This window comes from Solanum stenotomum, chromosome 7 (assembly GCF_019186545.1).
Source record: "Solanum stenotomum isolate F172 chromosome 7, ASM1918654v1, whole genome shotgun sequence".
In the NCBI taxonomy this organism is placed as follows: domain Eukaryota; kingdom Viridiplantae; phylum Streptophyta; class Magnoliopsida; order Solanales; family Solanaceae; genus Solanum; species Solanum stenotomum.
Window position 1 is genome coordinate 5,983,923 of NC_064288.1, and position 24,155 is coordinate 6,008,077.

Below are 24,155 nucleotides of genomic sequence, written 5' to 3' on the forward strand. Positions count from 1 at the left end.
CTCTTCCAAGGATTGACGATTTATTTGACCAATTGCATGGGGCTAGTCACTTCTCTAAGATTGATCTTCGGTCAGGGTATCATCAAGTGAAGGTGAGGGAGTGTGATATTCTCAAGACGGCCTTTCGTACTAGGTATGGGCACTATGAGTTTGTGGTGATGTCTTTCGGGTTGACTAATGCTCCGGCTCTCTTTATGGATTTGATGAATAGGGTTTTCAAACCCTACCTTGATTCTTTTGTGGTGGTGTTTATAGATGACATCTTGATCTATTCTCGGGGTGAGGAAGAGCACAAGGGTCACTTGAGGGTTGTACTCCAAAGATTGAGGGAAGAGAAGTTGTACGCTAAATATGAAAAGTGTGAGTTTTGGTTGAAGGAAGTTGCTTTCCTAGGCCATGTGGTGTCGGGGGATGGTATTAAGGTGGATCCTAAGAAGACCGATGTTATTAGGAATTGGCCTAGACCTTTGACCCCGTCGGATATAAGGAGTTTCTTGGGTTTAGCGGGTTATTATAGGAGATTTGTGGAAGGGTTTTCTTCTCTTGCTTCTCCTATGACTAAGTTGACTCAAAAGAAGGCTAAATTTGTGTGGTCGGATGAGTGTGAGGAAAGCTTCCAAACTTTGAAAGAAAGGCTTGTGTCCGCTCCTATTTTGTCACTTCCGGATGGGTTAGAAGGTTTTGTTGTTTATTGTGATGCTTCCCGTATTGGTTTGGGTTGTGTGTTGATGCAAAGTGGTAAGGTTATAGCCTATGCTTCTAGGCAACTTAAGGTTCATGAAAAAAATTACCCAACCCATGATCTTGAATTGGCCGCCGTGGTTTTTGCTTTAAAGATTTGGCGTCATTATTTGTATGGGGTGCATGTTGATATCTTCACCGACCATAAGAATCTCCAATATGTGTTCACGCAAAAAGATCTTAACTTGAGACAAAGGAGGTGGTTAGAATTCCTTAAGGATTATGATATGAGTGTTCACTATCATCCGGGGAAAGCTAATGTGGTGGCGGATGCATTGAGTAGAGTGTCCATGGGTAGCTTGGCTCATGTGGAGGAAGGTAGTAAAGAGTTGGCTAAGGAGGTCCATCGGTTGGCCAAATTGGGAGTTAGGTTAGAAGGGGTGGATAGTGGAGGAGTAGTTGTTGTTGATGGTTCAAGGTCTTCCTTGGTTGATGAGGTGATAGTCAAGCAAGATCTTGATCCTTCTTTGGTAGAATTAAAGGCTTCGGTGAGTAGTGGTAAGGTGGAGGTTTTCTCCCAAGGGGGAGATGGTGCCCTTAGGTACCAAGGTAGATTATGTGTTCCTTGTGTGGATGGTGTGAGGGAAAGAATCCTTGATGAGGCTCATAATTCTTTTTATTCTATTCATCCGGGGTCAACAAAGATGTATAGAGACTTGAGGGATGTGTATTGGTGGGGCGGTATGAAGAAGGACATTGCAAAATTTGTTTCGGGTTGCCATAGTTGTCAACAAGTCAAGGCCGAACATCAAAGGCCGGGTGGCCTAACTCAAGACATTGAGATACCTACTTGGAAGTGGGAAGAAATCAACATGGATTTTGTAGTGGGCTTACCCAAGGCTAGAAGAGGCTTTGATTCGGTTTGGGTGGTGGTTGATCGGATGACAAAGTCGGCTCATTTCCTACCGGTTAAAACTACTTACGGGGCTGAAGAGTATGCCAAGTTGTACATTCATGAATTGGTAAGGTTGCATGGGATTCCTTTGTCTATCATCTCGGATCGTGGTGCCCAATTCACTTCTCACTTTTGGAAGTCATTCCAAAGGGGTCTTGGTACAAAGGTAAAGCTTAGCACGGCCTTCCACCCTCAAACGGATGGCCAAGCCGAAAGAACAATTCAAACCTTGGAGGATATGCTTAGAGCTTGTGTATTGGAGTTGAAAGGTAGTTGGGATGATCATCTTCCTTTGATTGAATTTGCATACAACAATAGTTATCATTCTAGTATCGGTATGGCTCCTTTTGAGGCACTTTATGGTAGACGGTGTAGGTCACCGGTTGGGTGGTTTGAAGTTGGAGAGGTGGCCTTGTTGGGTCCGGATCTGGTCATGGATGCTCTTGAGAAGGTAAGGATGATTAGGGAGAGGTTGAAAACAGCCCAAAGTCGTCAAAAGTCTTATGCCGATGTGAGGAGACGGGATCTTGAATTCAAAGTGGGTGATTGGGTTTATTTGAAAGTTTCTCCAATGAAAGGTGTGGTTCGTTTTGGTAAGAAGGGGAAATTAAGTCCTAGGTATGTCGGTCCTTATGAGATAATAAGAAGGGTTGGTAAAGTAGCCTATGAGTTGGGGTTGCCCAAGGAGATGGAATTAGTTCATCCGGTATTCCATGTATCGATGTTGAGGAAATGTGTTGGTGATCCTAACGCTATTGTACCTCTTGAGGTTGTGGGTGTTGTAGAAGATAATTTGACGTATGAAGAAGTCCCGGTTCAGATCTTAGATAGACAAGTTAAAAGGTTGAGGAACAAAGAAGTGGCGTCCGTTAAGGTGCTTTGGAGAAATCAACAAGTGGAGAGTGCTACTTGGGAGGCCGAAGCGGACATGCAAAGACGTTATCCTTATCTATTCAACTCCACTCAAGCCTAAGGTATTAAATCAAGTCCTTTGTACTCCATTGAGTCTTACATTTCAGCCCCTGAATCATTAATGTGCATATATGTTTAAATTGATGAGTTATGGATGCTTTACACTAAGTTTTGAAATCTTGAAGTGATGTTTAAATAAAATTTTTGCATTCATGTTGGGGCTGATATGTTCTTACTAAGTCTTGCCTTGTACGTCTCTTCCACATTCGGGGACGAATGTTCCCAAGGGGGAGATATTGAAATGACCCAAAAGGTTCTTAAAAATGTGCTTCGGAAGTTACCGGAAACTTGTTTAGCTATATCAAAAAAAATCCGTTTCGTTTTTCGAAAATCCGACTTCATATTCTTGTTTAGGGGGTCAAATTGAGTGGGAAATGGGTCTAACCCAAATTTTAGAGCAACCGTATCAAAATCCGAAATTTCCAAGTGAAGCCTTTTTCGAGGGTCTACTTTGGAGGGTCATATCTCCTAGCACACAAATAATTGGGTGGCCCATAACATATCCATGGAAAGCCCTTTGAGTTAGCTACCTAACGCACTTCGTTTCACCTCATTCGGAGTTCGGACGAAGAAGTTATGCCCATTTTCGTAAAATCTGTCCGGCAGGAAATGCAATTTCCAGTGAGCGTTTTTACTGTTCACCCGCCTCATTTTTTTTTCTAAGTGTTGGACCATTTTTCCAAAGGGCATATGTTATTTCCTATATACCATTAGTTCAATTCCCATCTCTAAAACATTTCCCAAAACACCTCTCCCATACTTAGACACATTTTCTCTCAAGTTCTCTCAAGAACCCTAATCCAAAACCTTCCTCAAGATTGAAGAGACTCTTGCTCCAAGTTCCAAGCTTCCATTGAAGACACTCTCAAGACCTTCATAAGAACTCAAGGTATGTGGTGTTGAACTCATGGGTCCTTCCACCCATAGTGCCTAGACTCTATTCTACTCACTAATTCATGGTTTAAGTTAAGATTCATAAATTAGTCTTGTTCTTTGTAATAATTTCCTGCACATTGAATTTTAAACATGAAAAGTGATTGTTTTGAGCATGTTGTGACTCTAGAACTTGAATCTAAATTTGGAATGGATGTGGAGATTTTCATGTGGTATTGTGGGTGTTAAAAGGTGTTGTTGTAGGTTGTTCACTGGTTTGGCTGCATAATTACTACCCTATTTTCCATGCTCTTTGATTCCATTACATGCCTTCAAGGTGTTTGACAAAATGTCCAACTATGGAGAATTGATGAATCGATGCTTTAAAGCTTGAGTTATGAGATGTATGGCAATCCAGAGATGTGTTGATGACAAACTAAGCTTGTGTATATGTTCATTCCATACGTGAGATTGCATTAGAGCCTAATGGGAATTTCCTATATAAAGTGTTGCATGACCATGCCCGGTCCGGGGGAAAAGAACCGGACAACCATGTGAGAGGTTTATATCTCACCACCTAGGATGCTTGGGGTGTGACCAACATCAACCATGTGAGAGGTTTATATCTCACCACCTAGGATGCTTGGGGTGTGACCAACATCAACCATGTGAGGGGTTTATACCTTGCCACCAGGGTGTCCGGGTGTGAACGGCATCCCCCATCCTAAGTTGGGGTTATAGATTGGTTGGATCATGCATACACATATGATATCTACTATTAGTATAGATTTACTTAAACATGTTTTGACTTCACTTTGATCATGCATCCTCATATTGTTATTCATAATGCCTATGAAACTATTTCTTGTATTTCGATTGTGTCCTTGTCTATTGTTGTGTTGCACCCCGCATACTTAGTACATCTAAGTACTAACGCATATTTTGCCTACATGATGTCACCATGTAGGGACCGGAGCTACTCTTGATCCTTCTCTCAATTCACGTGGCTAGTACGGTGCTTATCCGAGTTGTTGGTGAGTCCTCAATGATTCGAGGGCTATGTTATGTTTCCTACTCCTATGTTTTGAGACTTTAGCTTGCAATTGTATTTTGGCTATGAGGGGAGCCGGTAGTATGTCATGGCCCCGTCCTATCTATGTATGTAGAGGTGTGCGTTGGACAAGTATTTTGTAAATGAGCTTGACTCTTTTCTATGATGTCATTTTGAAATGGTTTGCCCTTAGTCCCTATTTCCCGTTAATTAATGTTGAATGTACTTCCGCGACCGATGAAGTGTGATGACAAGTTTGAGAGGCTTGTTTGGGGTTCCTTCGGGTTCCTCATTCGCCATGTCACCTCTAGGCCCTAGGCTTGGGTCGTGACACTGATAGCGTAAATGACAGTAATTATGCCCATGACTCTGATAGCGCGAATGAAAGTTAGGATTGAGATAGTTGACAGTACTATTTAGAATTCAAATTTGAGTTGTATTGTCCATTTAAGAATCTTAAAATATTGATCTTGCGGGTTTCATTCTCAAAGAAATTATAATTATGAAATATGGTTTTTGTTGAATGAAAGTGATATTTTCTGTTAGTTCTTGCGGGTTTCTTTTCATAGGAATTATCTTGAGCAATATTTTCATATATATCTGCAGGAAATTTCCTTTTGTTTCACAAAATTTTATCTCCAAACACCTACGGATTTACTTGGGAATCTTCATAGGGAATTGCTTGCGAAATATTTCTATGAAAATTCCCAAGAAATTTCATTTTTATAAGAAATTTTGGTAAAAAATTCGCAAGAATTTTCGTTATGTCTCACAGATAAATCCACAGGTAACACATGCAGATTTTAATTCCCCAGGTAAATTGCCTAGGGATTGTATAAATATGCAGGTAAGAGTTACCGACAAAGGTTTTTTCATCGGATTTCATTTTGCGAGAAAATTCGCAGGTTATCAAGTTACCTGGGGATTTTACTATGTTATCCCTAGGAAAATCCCCAGGTAATCAGTACTTTTCTTATAGTAATTTTTATTTACTATTTCTTAAAAGATATATCAAATTAAATATGAATAATATAGAGATGAAGACAACTCGAACATTTATATTTATTTAGAGGGTCATAAGTCACAAGTTGGAAGGAGAGACGTAAACAATTATGTAACAACCAAATTAAAGCATATGTAGGACCATTCATACCTTTCTGCGACAGTTATTAATGCTTTTGGGTGGGACAAATCAATTCGTTAGTAACAAAATTTCTTTCACGAAAGATATTGATTATGGATTTGACTCCATCACGCTTGTCCCTATTTCTTAAGATATTAATAATGTTATTTCAATTTTATGTAATCTAATAACTATTAATGAATTGTGTATTTTTGAAGATATTTATTAAGAATAGATTAGTAAAAATATCTTTTATTTTTTAGGAGTAGTAGTTTCTTAAGGAGTATGTTCAAGGCTCCAAGCTAAAAATATCGCTTATTTAAGGATGGAGAGAGTATATTTGATGAGTGATGCTTGTCTTATTTAGTTACTAAAGATCTAAATTAAATTAATTTAATGAGTACCTTAATTATAGTTAAAAGATTGAGTTTGGAAAAAAATTCTTTTAACTTTGGTAAGAAAAAAAAATTCTCTCTACAAATTTTGTAATTAATATTAGTAATTTTATTTACATCCAAATATTGAAATGTTGCACATCAACACTAGCAAAACCTTAGCAAATATTAATTTTCAATTTTTAAAAAAGTGCTCATGGGATTACATTTGTTTGTCTTTATAAAAACTTACCTATCTTTACACAAAATTTTAAATTACTAAATTACTTAATAAAACTTCTTAATTTATAACAATTTAACTCCATTTGCATATATAAAGTATAAACCAAAATAGTGATTAAACAAGGAAAAACAGCGCTAAAATTTTGACAGTAGTATATATTATGTGAAAATTTTATTACAATATTTTCAAAGTCAAAATAATACGGTAAGTTATTATAATATGATGCTTTATTTCATTAAAATGAGTTTTGTGTGATTCCTATATATGAATTGAAGTTTGTAGTTTATCACAAGTGGTTACGGGGTACATGAATTTGCAATATAATTCTGTTTACTAATTTTATTAATATTATATATGTTTTTAATGATTCTTAACTAACTCTAGCTAAGTAGTTAAAGTATGAATAAGTAGTACTACGTCATTCATTTTAACTTATTTATCTGATATATATTTATTCTTTACATACTTTTCTTTATAATAACATCTAAATAAATTTTCAGACAAACACGATTAATATAAAAAGGTTTAACCGTATTATATTGAAATTAAAAGCGAGTATAACAAAGTTAATATTAAAAAAAAAAATCATAAGTCAGAACCTTCTTGAGAAATCCATTAAAAAAAAAAATCATAACGTTGCTTCCGTCTTTCTTTTAAATTATTATATATTTTACTATATAAAACAGGACCACCATCATTTCATCATATCCCAATACATAGCCCCTCCTCAGCTATCTCATAATTGACCTCATTTTGTTTCATCAATGGCTTTTCTCAATAACTCCATTCTCACACTCCAAACATGTACACCCCATCAGCACGAAGGTACAACTAATTTCAAACCCGCCGATTCATTTCTTCCTCCCTCTAATTTCCTTACTAGAATCAAGTCGTCAACCAGAACACGCTCTTTGTCCTCTAAAACTAGCCAATCTTTCACATCTATCATTAACGAGTTCGAAAAAGAAAAAATCAACAAATCCATCGATCAATTAGAAGAAAGTGTAAACACTACGAAAATTTATGAACCGGAATTAGTAGATCGATGGCTAGAAATTCATGGTCAAGATGATTGGGTAGGTATGCTTGATCCAATGGATCCAATTCTACATAACGAATTAATTCGTTACGGAGAAATGGCTCAAGCTTGTTACGATGCTTTCGATTTTGATCCATATTCTAAATATTGTGGGAGTTGCAAATTTCCAAGGCGCAAGTTTTTTGATGGATTAGGGATGGCTGAATATGGGTACGATATCACACGTTATCTATATGCAACTTCAAATATTAACTTGCCAAATTTCTTCAAGCAATCGCGTTGGCCTAAGGTAACTTTTATTTTCTGTGTCTGTTTGTATGACTGTCTCATCTGGAAAGTCAAAATTATTAGAAAAAAGATGTATTTTTATTTACTTAATTATGTAATGTCGAAATAATAGATATGGAGTAAAAACGCGAATTGGATAGGTTATGTTGCGGTTTCAAATGACGAAACGTCGAAACGGTTAGGGCGTCGTGACATAACAATAGCATGGAGAGGTACCGTGACTCGTTTGGAATGGATTGCTGATTTAATGGATTATCTCCGTCCGATTTCTTCAGATAATATACCTTGCCCTGATCCTAATGTCAAGGTCGAGTCTGGATTTCTTGATCTTTACACTGACAAAGACGAGAAGTGCAGGTACGTTCATTTTATCTAGAAACTTAAACGGTTAGATAGAACACAAAATCCAATCTGAGTATAGCTCTGTATGCTCTGATATCATATTGAAGTGTGTAACAATTTCATCTAAAAGCTTAATCTGTTAGACAAACCACATAATAATTCAACCTCAGTACTTTTGTCTGCTCTGATATCATGTTGAATTGTGTAATCATTTCATTTAAAAGATTAATATATTAGACAAGAACACATAATTCGACCTCAGTATTCTGTTTGCTCTGATACCATGTTTAAGTGTGTAACAATCTCATTTAAAAGGTTAAGTTGTTAGAGAGAGCGCAAAGTTAAATGATTTTTTTTTTCCAGAATTCATATTTGTTACTAAAATTTGAATGATTTATGCAGGTATTGCAAATTTTCAGCTCGAGAACAGATACTAACGGAAGTGAAAAGATTAATAGAAATGTATCCAGACGAGGAAATGAGCATAACGGTTATTGGGCACAACTTAGGCAGCGCGCTAGCAATATTAAGCGCGTACGACATAGTGGAAACAGGCTTAAATGTAAAGGCGGATACAAGTGTTGTGCCAATTTGTGTTTTTTCATTTTCAGGGCCAAGAGTTGGTAATGTAAGGTTCAAAGAAAGAATTGAAAAATTAGGTGTGAAAGTGTTGAGAGTTGTGAATGTTCATGATATTGTGCCAAAATCACCAGGATTAGTGTTGAATGAGCATTCACCATCTATGGTTATGAAGATATGTGAAAAGTTGCCATGGAGTTATTCACATGTTGGTGTGGAGTTGGCTTTGGATCATAAGAATTCACCTTTTTTGAAACCAACTAGTGATCTTGTTTGTGCACATAATTTGGAGGCTCATTTGCACTTGCTTGACGGGTTAGTTTTCTTTTAACTTTACTCTTGTATGTGAAACTGTTTGATTAGACACGATTTTTTTTCTTATTAAAGAAAAAATCAAAAGTTTTAGATTTTCGGGTGACTATAACCATCTTGTAAGATTAAAATGAAAAGTTTAAAGTTAAATTATTACTATTAAGTATAAAAAAGTAGCACCAAGGGTATGACGACATAGTGGTCAATGAAGTGGTTGAAAACCCTGAGGTTTCATGTTCACAAATTCAGTGGAGACAAAAAAATACTAGGTGATTCTTTTTATTTGTCCTAGTCTTGATAGATAAAGTTACCTGACACCTCTTGTTGGTGAGAGGTGACAAGTATTCCATGGAACGTGAAAGCGGACCCTAACACCACGGTAATTTTTTTTTTGAAAAATAACAAGTGTTGAGGCATTTGTGCGGAAAGAACTTCCCAATGTTGTGGGACTCATCCCTGTTCAATAGTTGTTCAACAGTATGGTGACCATGCTGCACTACTTCATGTTTTTTATAGGCCTGGTGTTCATTCATTTAGTTCTGAACAGGCCTACAACAATTGGAGATATAGGGGACTTCCTTAGATATAGGACAAATCACTCTAGTTAACTTATGGTGGATTTTGCAGCACTTACCTAATGCTTGCAAAGTAGGACAAGCGATTGGTATACTTCAGATTCCTTGAAGATGAAATACCAGTACCAATATTACGACGCAAGCAACCACCGAGCTTGTGGACTCCTTTGTTGTTTTTGTGTAGATTGATCAAGTTAAATCACGAGAGTTTATATTGCTCGCACAATGGTCTCATGCTGGAAAGTTAAAAGAGACTTGAAGAGGACAAAAAAACATCTGGAGTGATAGAGGCCGAGAACTAGGATTGAAAAATGATGGTATAGATTGATACGTGCTCTACCTGTCTGTAAGATTTTTTATATAATACATGAGCTACATCTCTAGATCAGGCAACATCCTTTTGTGGTTGATACTTAATATTAGTTGATTGTTTTCTGTTTGTTGTATTTTTATTTCTCCTGGCTTGGTCATGCCTAATCCTATTCTCAGTATGATTTCTTCCATATTGGGCCCTCCTGTGCTACTTTTTTTTCTCATGAATAAGACTGCTAATTACTGAAAAAAGATATAACTCAACTCCGGAAAGATAGCTCAATACCAGAAACAAATCTGTGTCTGACTGGAACGACAAAATCAATCTAGACTGAATATGTCATGCTTGCTCTTCTATAGATAGTAGATACCTCCTTTTCTACATATGGCTATTTCATAAGCTATCAATGCGTTTCCTGCCTATATGTTAAAAGATAAAGCTTGTGCAGTTGTGTCTCGCTTGGCATGAGAAAATCTGTCCTAGTGAGATGGGTAAAGTTGAGCCACCTTATACAACTGTGATATTTTTTATTAATTTGTATTTATATGTTTGACTTCATATTTGTGTACCTTGTAGGTGCATGGATGACATATATGATGCTTTGGCCGAACACCTTGTTTCAACTGCAGCAGCAGCATCAAGCCCTTATTTCAAGTAAGCTATCATCTTGCAAATCTGTTAGATGCTTATCTGCATCTCAAAGCAGAAATTTTGGTTGCTATTTACATGTAGCTTTTCAAGATAATTATGGTTTATCTTGAATTACTTCCTAACTTTAAGGCCTTACTAAATACTGACTGGAACCTGGAAAAGGGAAAATAAAGGAAAGAAGAAATGATTCATTTAAGTTTTTGCTATTTCTAATCTGCCTCTACCATTTGGCTGGTTATCTGAATGAGATGTATATCAATATAGAGGACTAATATGACATGTGCCGTAGAGAAAAGGAAAAACACGACGACAGATCCTCCGAGAGGGGGAATAAAGGAAGAAGAAAGAAGAAGATATACCCCAAGAAGCGACAACCAAAATGTATATGTCTCGATTATCCGTGTAAATATGTTAATAATAGCGAGTGAATAGACATAAAACATAATAGTCACTAAGGGGTCGTTTGGTAGAGTGTATTAGAAAATATAGTGCATACAGTAGCTTTTGTATTGCTAATACCTTGTTTGGTACACTTTTTCAATCTCTCTTTGGTATTAAAGTGTGTATAATTAATGCATGAAAATCCATAGTATTAGTAATGCAAAGGGTTCTAATGCATGCATTAGCATGGTTAAAGACACATTTGTCGCTCAAAACCTTTTTCACATCCCTTCTATCATACTTGTGGAAGGTATTTTTGTAAACAAATATTTATTTTAGAAATTATGCATTCATGTTTTTTTAATACACCAAACCAAACACTGTATAAGAAATAATCTAGCATAACTAATACAAGCATTACTAGTACACCATATTCAACATTATTCTTATACACCCTACCAAATGACCCCTAAATCAGTTGATGAGTCAGTTGCAATAATAATAAAAATATGCATGTTTTTCAAAATTAGAAGTTGAGCCTATATTAATAATATAAAACACATCTCTGAAATGTAAAATAACATGCTTTGAATCATTTAAATGAGTAGAATTGTGCATCTTAATTTAGTGATTATGATGTTTATGGCTACAAACATCTCCTTATTGACTCAAACATGCATATATTTCCTTTTATGTATATTAATATCATTTTCTTTATATTGATATTATTATTTACTTCTATCATCTCCGATCTTTTTCCATTGCTTGTGTTTCATGACTTTTATAACTACAAACTGCTAGTATTATCAACAAACACTCTACTAAATTGGTATGTTGACTAATTCCATGAGGTGCCTTAAGGAGAACAACTTGCCTAATTATGCAGGCATATTGTTGGTCTTGCTGGTCCTCCCGGTGCTGGAAAGAGCACTATCGCATCTGAAGTAGCTAAGAGAGTCAATAAGATATGGCCCCAAAAGTCTCCTTCCTTTGATTCTCAAGTTGAGCCTCTAGAAGTTGCCATTGTTCTTCCAATGGATGGATTCCACCTTTATCGCCATCAGCTTGATGCAATGGAGGTAGGATTTCCTATGGTTTCTTATTATTCGTGTTGCTTCATTTGACTGCAATTTCTTTAGTTTTTTGCTAAAACATTTGAAAATCTACATGAAGTCGACAAAGCCTTATTGTTTGATGTGTGTTGTTAGCTGGTTTTGAGTAATGGACAGAGGACAAACGTTGAGTTAGCACTTTAACAAGAGATGAAAGAGTAATGTAAAAGAACAACATATGAGCTGCATATAAAATACTTTTTTTGTTTTGATAACCGTGGTGTTCGGGCCAACTTGATACCTGTCACCTCCCACCAGTAACACGTCTCAGGTAATTTTGTCCATTAAGGCTAGAATACATGAGAAGAAACCACCCAGTGTGTTAGTGTTTTTGTCTATGCTGAGATTTGAACCTGAGACCCCATGGTGCTCAACCAACTCCATTAACCACTAGGCCACACTTTTGGGTGCTATAAAATATTTTTTCAGCCTTTTTCTTTTGAATTACAGAATTATAAGTGAAACTTTGTACATATATTGTGGTTGGAGCATGTGTTTAGCAGATTTCATTTTAAAACTTTGTAACAGTTCCAACAATCTAACTGGTCGGCCTGTTTTATAGGATCCAGAGGAAGCACATGCGAGAAGGGGTGGTAAGTTCTCTTTTTTCGCAGCAGATAGCTAATATGTTTATACACAGTTTAAGCATTAATTTCTGGTTTAACTTCTATTTCTCTCTTTGGAATCTCTTTATGTTGAATCAGCTCCATGGACGTTTGACCCCAATTTACTACTAGAATGCCTTAAGACTCTTAAAGATCAGGTGAGTGAATATTCACCTCTGATTACTTGCACTTACTTCCATGAATGATTTTTTTTAGCCTTTTGAGTTAATCTCGTGTGGGCTTGAACTTTAATGTTTCATCTAGAGAAGAGGTTGTTATTCTGCTTGCCTCTACCTTGCTCTGTTCATGTAGTGAAAATTCTAAGATCTAGTAATCTTTCTTCTGCAAGGGATCAGTGTACTGTCCATCTTTTGACCATGGTGTAGGAGATCCTATAGAAGATGATATCTTTGTGAACCTTCAGTAAGTTTATATCTAGTTTGGATGCTATTTTCTGTGCACCCTATAAAATTCTAAATGTGTCTCACTCGTGCGTGTTTAAGTCATTATTTTGAGGGGAAATTGATGAATGGATGAATTAACAAAGAATATAAGTTTTATCAGTTCATTTCTTTGAATTTAGTTGATGCTCTATGTAATGGTTAGAAGTGAAGTGAAGAATACGTTATGAAACTGTGAAAGCTGGCCGCTGGGTAATGTTTTACATATGCAGGCCTGCTGAGGTGTCTTGTTATTAGAAGTGTTAGCTCAATCAGTGTTCTCACTATGATCGTGCTACTTCTGTTAAAGTTTTTCTTCATACTTGTGGGCACTGGATAACTAAAATTATTAATACCTCTCTCATAGGTGTCTACCGATATTTCAATAATTTGATTGGATAATTAAATAAGTTTCTAAAGACACATAAGGAATAGACAAATGTTGAAGTTCTTTTGTTTGTTGCTAACGTTGCCTCTTCCCTTTTTAAAAAAAATAATTTCATGGTGAGTTTTTGCAGACACAAAATAGTGATAGTTGAAGGTAATTATCTGCTGCTTGGAGATGGTGCTTGGAAGGAGGTATCATCCATGTTTGATGAGAAATGGTAAGATGATCTTTTTGATCCATGTTTTTCTTTTGACAACAGGGAAGGAATCCCTGTGAATTCCCTTGAAATCACCATAATATACTAAATTGAATGCTGAGGGATAACTTTGAGTTTTTCTGCAAGTAAAAGTTGAGTTTGCATCAGCCTAGCACAAAATATGTGATTGTGTCAATTATCTTTGCTATCGATTTACTGATTATTTGACATCTATCAATTAATGGAACTGATTTGTGAATCAATATCAAGATACCACCAAAGGATATAGTGGGGAAGGATACCTCCCCCTTACCCGAAGGTCGTAAATTCGAGCCATGGGAATGGAGAAACTCTTGCTTGGGAGCGCCTCTCATTTTAATGGGCCTTATGTGACGTAAATCTGGATTTGTCGGGCTAGTGGTACCAGATACCAGATGGTTAAAGAAAAGGATTAATGTTAAGATCCCTGACTAAGTCCATAATGTGATGCCTATCATGTCTTCAAGGAGAAAAAATTGTGCTAAAGCCATCTGCTCCATCTGAGAAAAAGCAAGCAATTAAAGATACCCGACTTAATGGAAAATGGCATGTTGCTAAAACTAGAAAATGCCTGTTTAATGTTCATATACTGTAAGATATGATACCTTAAGTTTCTTAGATATAGGTTATCAAAGCCTGCTGGTAACAGGATCTGTTGACTCGTTAAAAAACTGGCTGCTTGGCAGCATTATATGAGAACAAAACTTTAGTTCTTGATGTGGTAAGATGCTTGTCTTATATGTATTTACTTTTAGGTTCGTCGATGTTGATCTTGAGAAAGCAATGCAACGTGTCCTGAAGAGACATATATCTACAGGTACTATTCCAACTGTTGTTTCAACTCTTTTTACTAGAAAAGGTGTAGAAAAACACTGGGTAATATAGACTAATTGGCGCCTTCTCATCTATGTTATAGGGAAGTCCCCTGATGTTGCTAAATGGAGGGTAAGCGCCTCACTTCCAATACTGCTCTTTTTTTGAAAGAAAGAACAATTAAAATTAACAGTTAACTGTTAATCCCTTTTAAGATATCATCAAGCTCAATTCCTATTGTTCTTTGGGTATTGAACAATATTTTGGTTCATTGCTAAATTCTTTCCACAGATAGATTACAATGACAGGCCCAATGCTGAGCTAATTATGAAGTCCAAGAACAATGCAGATTTGGTGATCAAGTCGATTGACGAATTGAGGTGAGCCCCCGACTTGTCACCTGTACTAAGAGTGCTGAGGGAAAATTTGAATGGTGGCATCAAAAGTTAGCCAAATAGAATTTTATCCATTGGCTTGAATCTGATGAGAGTGCAGAACCTTTCGTTGCGTTTACGCTTGAGGTGATGAAATAAGTTCAAGGGACTGGAAATAATGGTGTTTATAGTACTACTTTTTTCCTGCAAATAAGATGTAGTAATATTTTTGACATGTAATGCTTAAGGTCGGATATTATACTTTGTATGAGTTCTTTCCTTCCTATTTTTTGTGAAAGTTTATCTATATTATGTGTCCATCCAAATGGGAGAACTATGAAATATTGCGGCAGACTAAAGAAATAACCTACCCATATATCAATCGTTAATAACATGTCTTTCACCTTTTTCATGATCTCTAATACATAATGTCATGTCTCTGATCACTTTTCTCATGACATCAAACGTTTAATATCATGCCTATATCATTCTTTTTTTATAAATAGAAGGTGAGAAGTCATATTATTTACACTTAAAAACACTAAGAAGTAAAAAGATATCCTCTCTATATCTCTTATTTCTTGCTCTCATCGTTAATATTATTACTTAACTTTTCAGCTTAGACTTTACAACAAAACTCAAATGATTAAACATATATATATGTTTTGGTTTCTCACTCAGTATTTGGAGTCCACACTGGAGAACCGACTAAATTATAATCACGCACTACATGTCAGAATCCATTTAGGGGTGACATTTCCAACAAGATTATCTCCATATCAAGAGCTCGAATCGAGACATCTAATTAAGAGTGAAACAATCTCACGTCGGTAATGATTAAACATGTGTTGTTGCGGTTCTTGGAAGTGACACATGATGGGTGCACATGCGGTGTAGAGGATGCATAGATAATAGGCCAAAATGGGCTGGACCCAAACCCAACCCATACCTACAGACAAGAAAGTATGACTAGCCTTCCTTCAAAAGTCAACAAAGTCCAAAAACTTAACTACACGTGTGGTAAGGTCCACATCTCACCATCAACAATTAATTCTTCACACGTATGCTTCATCGTATCGAATTCATCTGAATACATTATTTTTTCTATGAAATATAAATTTATATTTAAAAAAGTTAATAAAATTATAATGGATAATACATATGAATTAAATTCATAGCTTTTGAAATATAATGAGTCGATGTTAAAAAATTTAAATTCTAAATTTACCTCCATCATCCATTTTTTGTTACATTAGTCTTATCCTTTTTCCTAAGTTGCTTGTTGCTATCCTCTTCTCCATCCAGACACGTACGTACTTATCGTATGAGCAATGGAAGCATGTCTTGATACAATGTATATGATTAGTTGTCCCACATAGGTCGGATGTGAAATATTGGATTTTCTTATATAATTATGTATTATGTAAAAAGGGGTAATTTTTTCCCCTAATTTATATGATATAGTTTAAGATTTCAAGAGTCAAATAAAATAAATTTAATTAGGATTTATTTATATGTCTTTTAAATATTTTAAATTGTTAATTCTCATATTTCATATGTACATATTTCTACAGCTCAGATGAGTACTCTTGTTTATTTCGATACGATTATAAACACTGTTTTTCATAATTTGTTTAATTTTTTTTTGTTGCATCTCGTCAATAAAATAGGTTGATTTACCTTACTATAGTCCTATGTCCTAAGGATTTTACTATTTGGATAATACTTTTCAACATATAAGTGAATCGTGTTGATCAAGTGATGGTTAACAAAATCTAATCCTTGTTTTTCTTGTCTAGTGTGGTCTTCCACTATCCCTTTCCACTTCATGCAATAGCATGCTTCAATATAAGCGTGCATCGATCGCTTGTGGTGGCCTCCTGAATTTTTTGATCGGATAGCTTTTTTCTAAAGCTTATCAATTCTACACTCTTTTCTTCTATGTCTAACGAAGTTATTCCTAGACCGTCTGAGAGCTGAATTTGGACCTTATTTGACATGTTTTTTTTTTTCTTTCAATGCAAAATAATCACTCATAACTTATTGCGCTTGATCTATATTTTATCTAACTCGATTAAGTTATTTTTTATTTTTTTAAAAATTTAAATTATATCATATAAATTGAGACGCAGAAAATAAAAGTTGAAGTCAAATCTACCGTAAGGGTTGTTGTCGTGTGCCCCTCTTTTAGGTGGTTAAAAATTAAAGTAATATTCTATATTTATAGTAGTGGATGGTATTTTGATTTAAAGGAAAGAGATAACTTAGGTCCAAAAATAAGAAAACGATCCAGAGTAATGCCCTAAAAAGGGTTAAATGTGTTAGTGAATACTTAATATAATTGGAGTAGTGGACCCTTCTTGTCTGTTCTTCCTCCCTTGGCTAAGTTGAGAAGATGAGTGTATTCTAAGATTTATTATTTATTTATTTATTTTTTTTGAATTTTCTGAGTTATAAAAATAAGATTTCCATTTATAATTAAGTAAATAACAAATATTAAAAATTATAGATTAAAGAGGATGAAGTTGAAAATAAGATAAAGGAGACTTGAGTTATGATTAATTTCTTAGGTCGCTACATTAGCTATAATTTCACTAATTTATTCTCTATTACTGAGCACTCTACTTACTGCAATTCTCTCTCGAGTAATTACGATAATTTATTAGGCATATTCCCTCGAATTACACTAGTTGCACTTTCTTACGGCTCAATAAGGTCACGTCAATATTTCATTATCTCTAAACCCATATTTAATCTCGTAATATATATATTAATCTCTCATATACTTGAAAAATAACGTCGTTCAATAACTATCTAAATATGGGTTTTCGTGAGCAATACATAATAAATAGACACGGATAATTGATGCATGGTCACAGTTCAATCAACCAAAAATAAGAACATATAGCTGAACAATTCATGTAGAGAAATTCAAAGGCTCAATTATATTAAAATGTAACAAGAATTTATCCTACAAAAAATTTAATTATCAAAATCCAAATAAGAAATATAGCTACTCATAATATTGTGTAAAAACATAACATTAGATTTTCATAACCAACAATCGAACAAGTAAAAGAAGAAAAGAAAGTAGAAACTAGAATGTGTGAGAACTTAAATTAAGTCCATTAAAATTCGCAGAACCTCGTGCTTAGCTTGATGGTGGCGTAGTCACATATATGTCAGGGTGATCAATCAGACATTAGTCTGAATCAAAAAAATTATACTATATGTATATTAAAAATTTATATGACGTATCTAGATCAAAAAATATTTTTCATACATATTTATTAAATCTTGAACATTCTTAACTAACACGTACGTACTTATCGTATGAGCAATAGAAGCATGTCTTGATACAATGTATGTTTAGTCGTCCAACATAGGTGGGATGTGAAATATTGGATTTTATTATATAATTATATAAACGGTGGTATTTCCTTTGTTTCTATTTATATGATACAATTTAAATATAGTTTATGATTTCTAGAGTTAAACCAAAACAATTGACTATAATTTATTTGTATGTCTTTTAAATATTTTAAATTGTTAATTTTTATAACTTATAGTACTTTTTATGCAGTTTCAAAATATTTAAATTATTTTATTAAAATATTAAAAATTATATATTCGAATACACATTAAAAATAAAAAAATCATACTCTTAAAATTTTAATTATATTATATAAATTGAGACGGATTGAATAGAAACTAAAGTCAAATCTACTTAGGTGGTTAAAAATTAAAGTAGTATTGAATATTTATAGTAGTGGATAATATTTTGAAAAAAGGGAAATAAACAACTTAGGTCCAAATATAAGAAAACGATCGAGAGCAAGGTTAAATGTGTTGGTAAATATAATTGGAGTAGTGGACCCTTTTTGTCTGTTCATTTTTTCGTTGTTGGGGCTTTAATGTGAGCTTCGAATATGAAGTGGAAAAAAAAAATGAGTGTATTGAGTATAATATGATTACATATCATCAAAGCATACACATGATAGGTTCTTGATTATGTTTACAACTTGTCCTAAATAAGATAAGTGACTGCTATAAATATAATCTATTTTTTTAGTTTGTAGTCAAATTTTACATAGAATAAGGTTTAACTATAATTATTTTATATTACCTTAGAATTTTTTTTTGTTTTGAATTTTCTGAGATATAAAAATAATATTTCTATTTATAATTATAAGTAAATAATAAATATTGAAAAGTATAAAAAATTATCGACTAAAGAGGATGAAGTTGAATTTAAGATAAAGGAGACTAAGAGTTATGATTAATTTCTCAGCTCGCTACGGTAGCTATATATAATTTAACCAATTTATTCTCTACTATTGAGCGCTCCACTTACCACAATTCTCTCTTGGGTGATTACGATAATTTACTAGACATATTCTCTCGAATTACACTAGTTACATTTACTAAGATCATGTTAAGGTTTCATTATCTCTGAACCCACCTTTAACCCCGTAGGATATATTGATCTCTCATGTACCTAAGGAGTGACACCTTGTTTGGATGGTTGTTACGCGTTGTATTTTATTGTATTGTTAGTTTAATTATGATTTGTTTTGAGTATTACTTAAATTATATTATATCGTATCGTTTAAATCCATCGTTATAGGTAACGTCGAAAAGACTCATTTTATGTAACAATCGATTTGGTGTGATCACATTTTTACCGTAATATTTTCTTCTCATTTTGTCCTTATTTATCGTACCTTTTCAGAGTAGTTTTACCTTGTACCCTACCTTTCTTGTAGGTTTATCATTCAAATTATGAATGTATAACATTATGTAACGACAAAAAACAATACAATACAATCTATTCAATCATTATATTCATTAAAATAATATAATATAATATAATATAACACAATACAATATGATACATATTCGAGTAGGTGAGGGTATTAATTGCATAGAAAGGCAACCCGACATTTACATTTTTGAAGCGTGATATTGTCTGATTTTGTTCATCTAATAACACATTTAATTTAGGTGACCCCATCGATCGATAACCCTTTCAAATCTAGCCAAATTAAATTGGACTCAATATATATATGTGGTTAGCATCTGCCATATTAATTTTAATACGTGCATGCTTTTAAATCACATAATGCTACACAAAAATCAAATGCGTAAAAACGTTAATTATAATATGACCAAGATTAATTATTGTCATAATTTGCTATTTTAACGTACTATTTAAGTTAAATATAACGGATACTTGCATCTTGTATGTAGTTCTTTTTTTTTTCCCTATGAATATAATGATTTACTCTAAATAATTTTGCGTACACCTCCTAATTAAAGTACCAGGTCATTTTTTATGAAAAAATAAAAAAATTAGGTAATGTTGTGATTGACATGACAATAATATTTATTTTTTACATGATAATATAAAAAAATTTATAATGAAGAAAATACTCGTCAAACACATGACAACTCCTTGAACTAGAATTCTTGTACATGTCACAAAACACACATATATAGTCTGATTTATAAACTTACATTTATAAAGTCATAATACTAAAAAGATTAATTTATAAGCAATTAATTAAACTGAGATATTAATTGGCATTGAGTAGCAATGGAGACTCCAACGTAACGTTATCTAAGTGGTGGAAAATTGAGGTTCTCATCAATTGAACAACCAATTAACGTAACTCTTACTAGTATTAGTCTATTAATTAATTAAATGCATTGTCAAATTAAAGTTGCAGCAATTGAATTGACATTAATTAATTCCATGTTCAAAATTTAAATGTGTGGATGAAATTCCTTAATGTAATAGTTGCCCACAAAGGTCATTTAAACTTCGAAAACAGACCTCCATGTGGTTTATGATGTAAAAAAATATGTTTGATTTGTCAGATGATCACTCGATTAATAATTATATTAACTCAATTTGATATATATTTGACGAAGGAGATGAGGACAAGAATCAAATTGATAAAAGATTACAAATTATAGGATTTGTTACAAGTACAAAGAATTTGACCACACTAAAATTTGAGGAGAACCCTAATTGCAATATTGTTAGTCCAAGAATACGATCAGAGTGGAGCTAGGTATATAGAGTCAAGGTCTCTTTGATGAAATACGAATTACACATGGTCAAAACTATTTTTTAAATGTATATTTAGTAGATGTTAAAACTTTTCGACTTCTTTATATTTTAAAACTCTCTTTATGAAAATTTTAATTAAAAATCATTAAGAATAAATATCTAAGTGGTCCAACATTTGGGGTGGGGGGAGAGGGAGTGAACACTTGAAAAGTTTGGTGAAAATATAACAAGTAGCTTAGGTATAAGTTATAACTTAACTAAACAAACTGCTATAGCTTAATATATTATAGTTTGTTAAACTTAGCTTTACAATTAATTATTAATCCATTGTTAAACTTAATTAGCTTACTGTTTATAGAAGCTTTTAACTGATCCCTTTTCCTTTATAAATTTATACGTATACTTAAAAGGGAAATCAACATTAATTTAAGTGAAAATCCATGAGCTGGCCATGAACATGCCTATGTCTATCTATGTCTACACAATAGCTGTGTAGATTTAAAACATCGTGTCAAGTCTAATAATATCATATAAATTAAAACGGAGAAAATATAATTTAGATGAAAAGGGTTTCCAATTTGTATAGGTAAGGTCCTAATTAATAATTGACCTAAAACTCATCAACCGACACCTAAGGGACCCATTTCACATGTTGATTTCTGCCCATGGTCTGACACTTATATGCCTGAACTCATATCCAATTCATAGTATTAAACTTTTTTTTGACATAATTGTTTGTGTCAGAGAGCCGTTAATAATGGATTGTTCGATATAAATTCAAATTCAACCGTATTTCAAAATAGATGTCGAATTGTATAAAAAGTATAAAAAAAGAAAAAATCATATCAAATTAGTCTTTTTTTTTGTGTGTGTTATAAATTTATATATTAAAAATTATAATAATTTTTTTTCCATTTTAATCTATTTATCTGATTTGACTTGACATGTAATTTCAGAAATAAAATTTTATTTTTAAATTTTATGTTGTTAAATTAAAAATACGTCAAATGTATAAAAAAAAAATCTTTTTAAAACTATTTACAAAAAAGTAGAACAACTATATTAAAACAAAATGAACAGTAAATTTAGCTCAAATTTAAAGTTAAGAATCGATCCAAAAAAAAATAAAATCTTATTTAATAATTTTATTTATTTATTATTCACGTTAAATCTCACTTAATTATTTGACAAAATATCCACAATAATAAAATCATGTACTTAAAATTTAATTTACATTAAAAAATAATTTTAAAACGTTAAACATCTACTCTTGTGAACAACATTGACGCATGTAATCACGGCCGTATTAAATGTTTTTATGTTTACATACATCTGCATCTTATTATTTTTTTTTAAAAAAAATACCCTTGTAACCGCGCGAGTTCCAACTTCCATGTAACGTAACGTTAATTCCTCCCTCATTATGTCAAACTAACTCATCATTATCAGTGTCGGAGCCAAAAAAATTGTTACGAAGTTCAAATTACGAGAAGTAAAAACACGAGAAATCCAAGAGGTTATATAGGGTAATTCTAAATGACTAGAAAATTTGGTCAGAATTTGGCCAGAAAATTTAAAAAGTGTATAATATCTTTTTTATTTTAAAATAAACTGATCTTTTTTATCATTTTTTAGTTAAAAGGAATTAAAGTTAAAAGGCTAAAATGTTCAAAAAGGTAAAATAACATAGGTAAAACACCATTTTGACCAAAAGGATTTTTCCATATATATATATATGTTCGACCCTTACTAGCTCCACCCTCGATCAAGGGTGGAGCAAGCTTATAGTCAGGGGTTCATCCAACTATTTATACCTAGTTAAAATTACTTTGTATATCTAGTAGATGTTGAACCCTCTCGATTAGTCTGTATGTTTGCTTCTTCTGATTTTGAACTCCCTTAATAAAAATCCTGACTCATTGTCGATTTTCTGGAGCAGGGCATTTAATACTAGCGTGTGGAGTGTCCCTCTTATGTTCCCTCATTGCCGGTCATGTGAGGGACACCATTCCCTGTTGCATCAAAATTGTATTCCTAAACTAACGTAACCTCCGTGCAAAAATCGCACCCAACGTGCGTATTCGACACACTGTCCGTTTACCTGGCTGCAAGCAAGCGCGTATTGACAACGAATCGTAGGCGAGTTATTTTCTCCGTGTTATGAGATTCATGCACGGAGAGAATAACTCGCCTATTCCCCTTACTCTTCCTATATAATTATATCACAATCCTCATAATTCACAACAACTTGCCAATTTCCAAAACAACTCTTCAGCTTTAACTCAACTCAACTACTCTAAGATCAATCGATTAACAACAGACCGCTCTCTAAATTATGGGAATTTACGAGAAGGATCTCAATGATCTTGAGGCAACTGAACTAAGATTAGGTTTGCCTGGGATAATAGATGAATCTTCAGCATCAACTAGTACTGCTAAAAATAGCGAAAAAAGACCTTCATCTAGTGTAAATGAAAATGAACAACAAGACTCACCTCCTCCACCAAAGCAAGTGTTGTTTTTACTTCTCTCTTTTTTTTTTTCCGAATATTGTTGTATAAATCGATCGTTTTTTAACAATATTTTTGTTATGATAATTTCAGAGCACAAGTTGTTGGTTGGCCACCAGTTCGATCTTACAGGAAAAATCATGTGTCTAAACTATCAGAATCTGATAATAATTCCTCAGGGATGTACTTAAAAGTTAGCATGGATGGAGCACCTTACTTGAGGAAAATTGATCTTAGGGTTTACAAAAGTTACCAAGAGCTACTCAAGGCTTTACAAAACATGTTCAAGTGCACTATTGGTAAGTTTCGTGATACTGTCAGTGTATATAATACAAATTAGTAAATGGTATCTCATTGTTTGTGTTGAAGTAGAAATACTTATGTTTTTATGTTGAATAATTTCAGGAGTGTACTCAGAAAGAGAAGGATATAATGGATCTGATTATGCACCAACATATGAAGACAAGGATGGTGATTGGATGCTTGTTGGTGATGTACCATGGGAGATGTTTATCAGTTCTTGCAAAAGGCTTAGAATTATCAAAGGATCTGAAGCTAAAGGTTTAGCATGTCTATAAAAACATGGAAATAAATATATACATACATGCAAATCTACTAGGGATGAACAAGTTTCAGTTTTGTAACACTATCTGATCTTCGATCAATTTCATGGGATATATAGATCTAGATCTACTTGTACAAATAGTTTCTCTTCTTTTTTTTCGAAGAATTTTCTGTGTATTATGTATGAGTTTATATATACGGGAAGAAATACAAAATTTTAGCACAAGGCACATATGATGCAGCAGCAATAGGTCTATTAGTTTTCTTGTTAGCTTACAATCGAAG

At 33.6% G+C, this 24,155-nt stretch overlaps 2 protein-coding genes across 7 annotated transcripts; both read left to right on the plus strand.

Moving 5' to 3' along the window:
- The first annotated feature begins 6,975 nt into the window (after positions 1-6,975).
- Positions 6,976-15,019, plus strand: LOC125870648 (phospholipase A1-Igamma2, chloroplastic-like). 6 transcript variants are annotated; one of them, XM_049551129.1, is made up of 12 exons: positions 6,976-7,601; positions 7,713-7,957; positions 8,345-8,836; positions 10,298-10,375; positions 11,640-11,832; positions 12,428-12,458; positions 12,570-12,628; positions 12,820-12,893; positions 13,429-13,515; positions 14,289-14,350; positions 14,450-14,478; positions 14,638-15,019. In XM_049551129.1, exons 1-12 carry the CDS (start codon positions 7,038-7,040, stop codon positions 14,728-14,730), a joined length of 2,007 nt encoding a protein of 668 aa, XP_049407086.1. In that variant the 5' UTR covers positions 6,976-7,037; the 3' UTR covers positions 14,731-15,019. The 6 variants fall into 6 exon arrangements, 3 of the variants coding, with proteins under 3 accessions (XP_049407086.1, XP_049407087.1, XP_049407089.1); XR_007446932.1 differs by having other exon boundaries at positions 6,977-7,601; positions 12,827-12,893; positions 14,638-14,656; XM_049551130.1 differs by lacking the exon at positions 14,450-14,478.
- An 8,004-nt stretch (positions 15,020-23,023) lies between these two features.
- On the plus strand, positions 23,024-24,109 carry LOC125871006 (auxin-induced protein 22D-like). The gene is made up of 3 exons (XM_049551580.1): positions 23,024-23,304; positions 23,400-23,605; positions 23,712-24,109. Exons 1-3 carry the CDS (start codon positions 23,132-23,134, stop codon positions 23,882-23,884), a joined length of 552 nt encoding a protein of 183 aa, XP_049407537.1. The 5' UTR covers positions 23,024-23,131; the 3' UTR covers positions 23,885-24,109.
- The last annotated feature ends 46 nt before the right edge of the window (positions 24,110-24,155 follow it).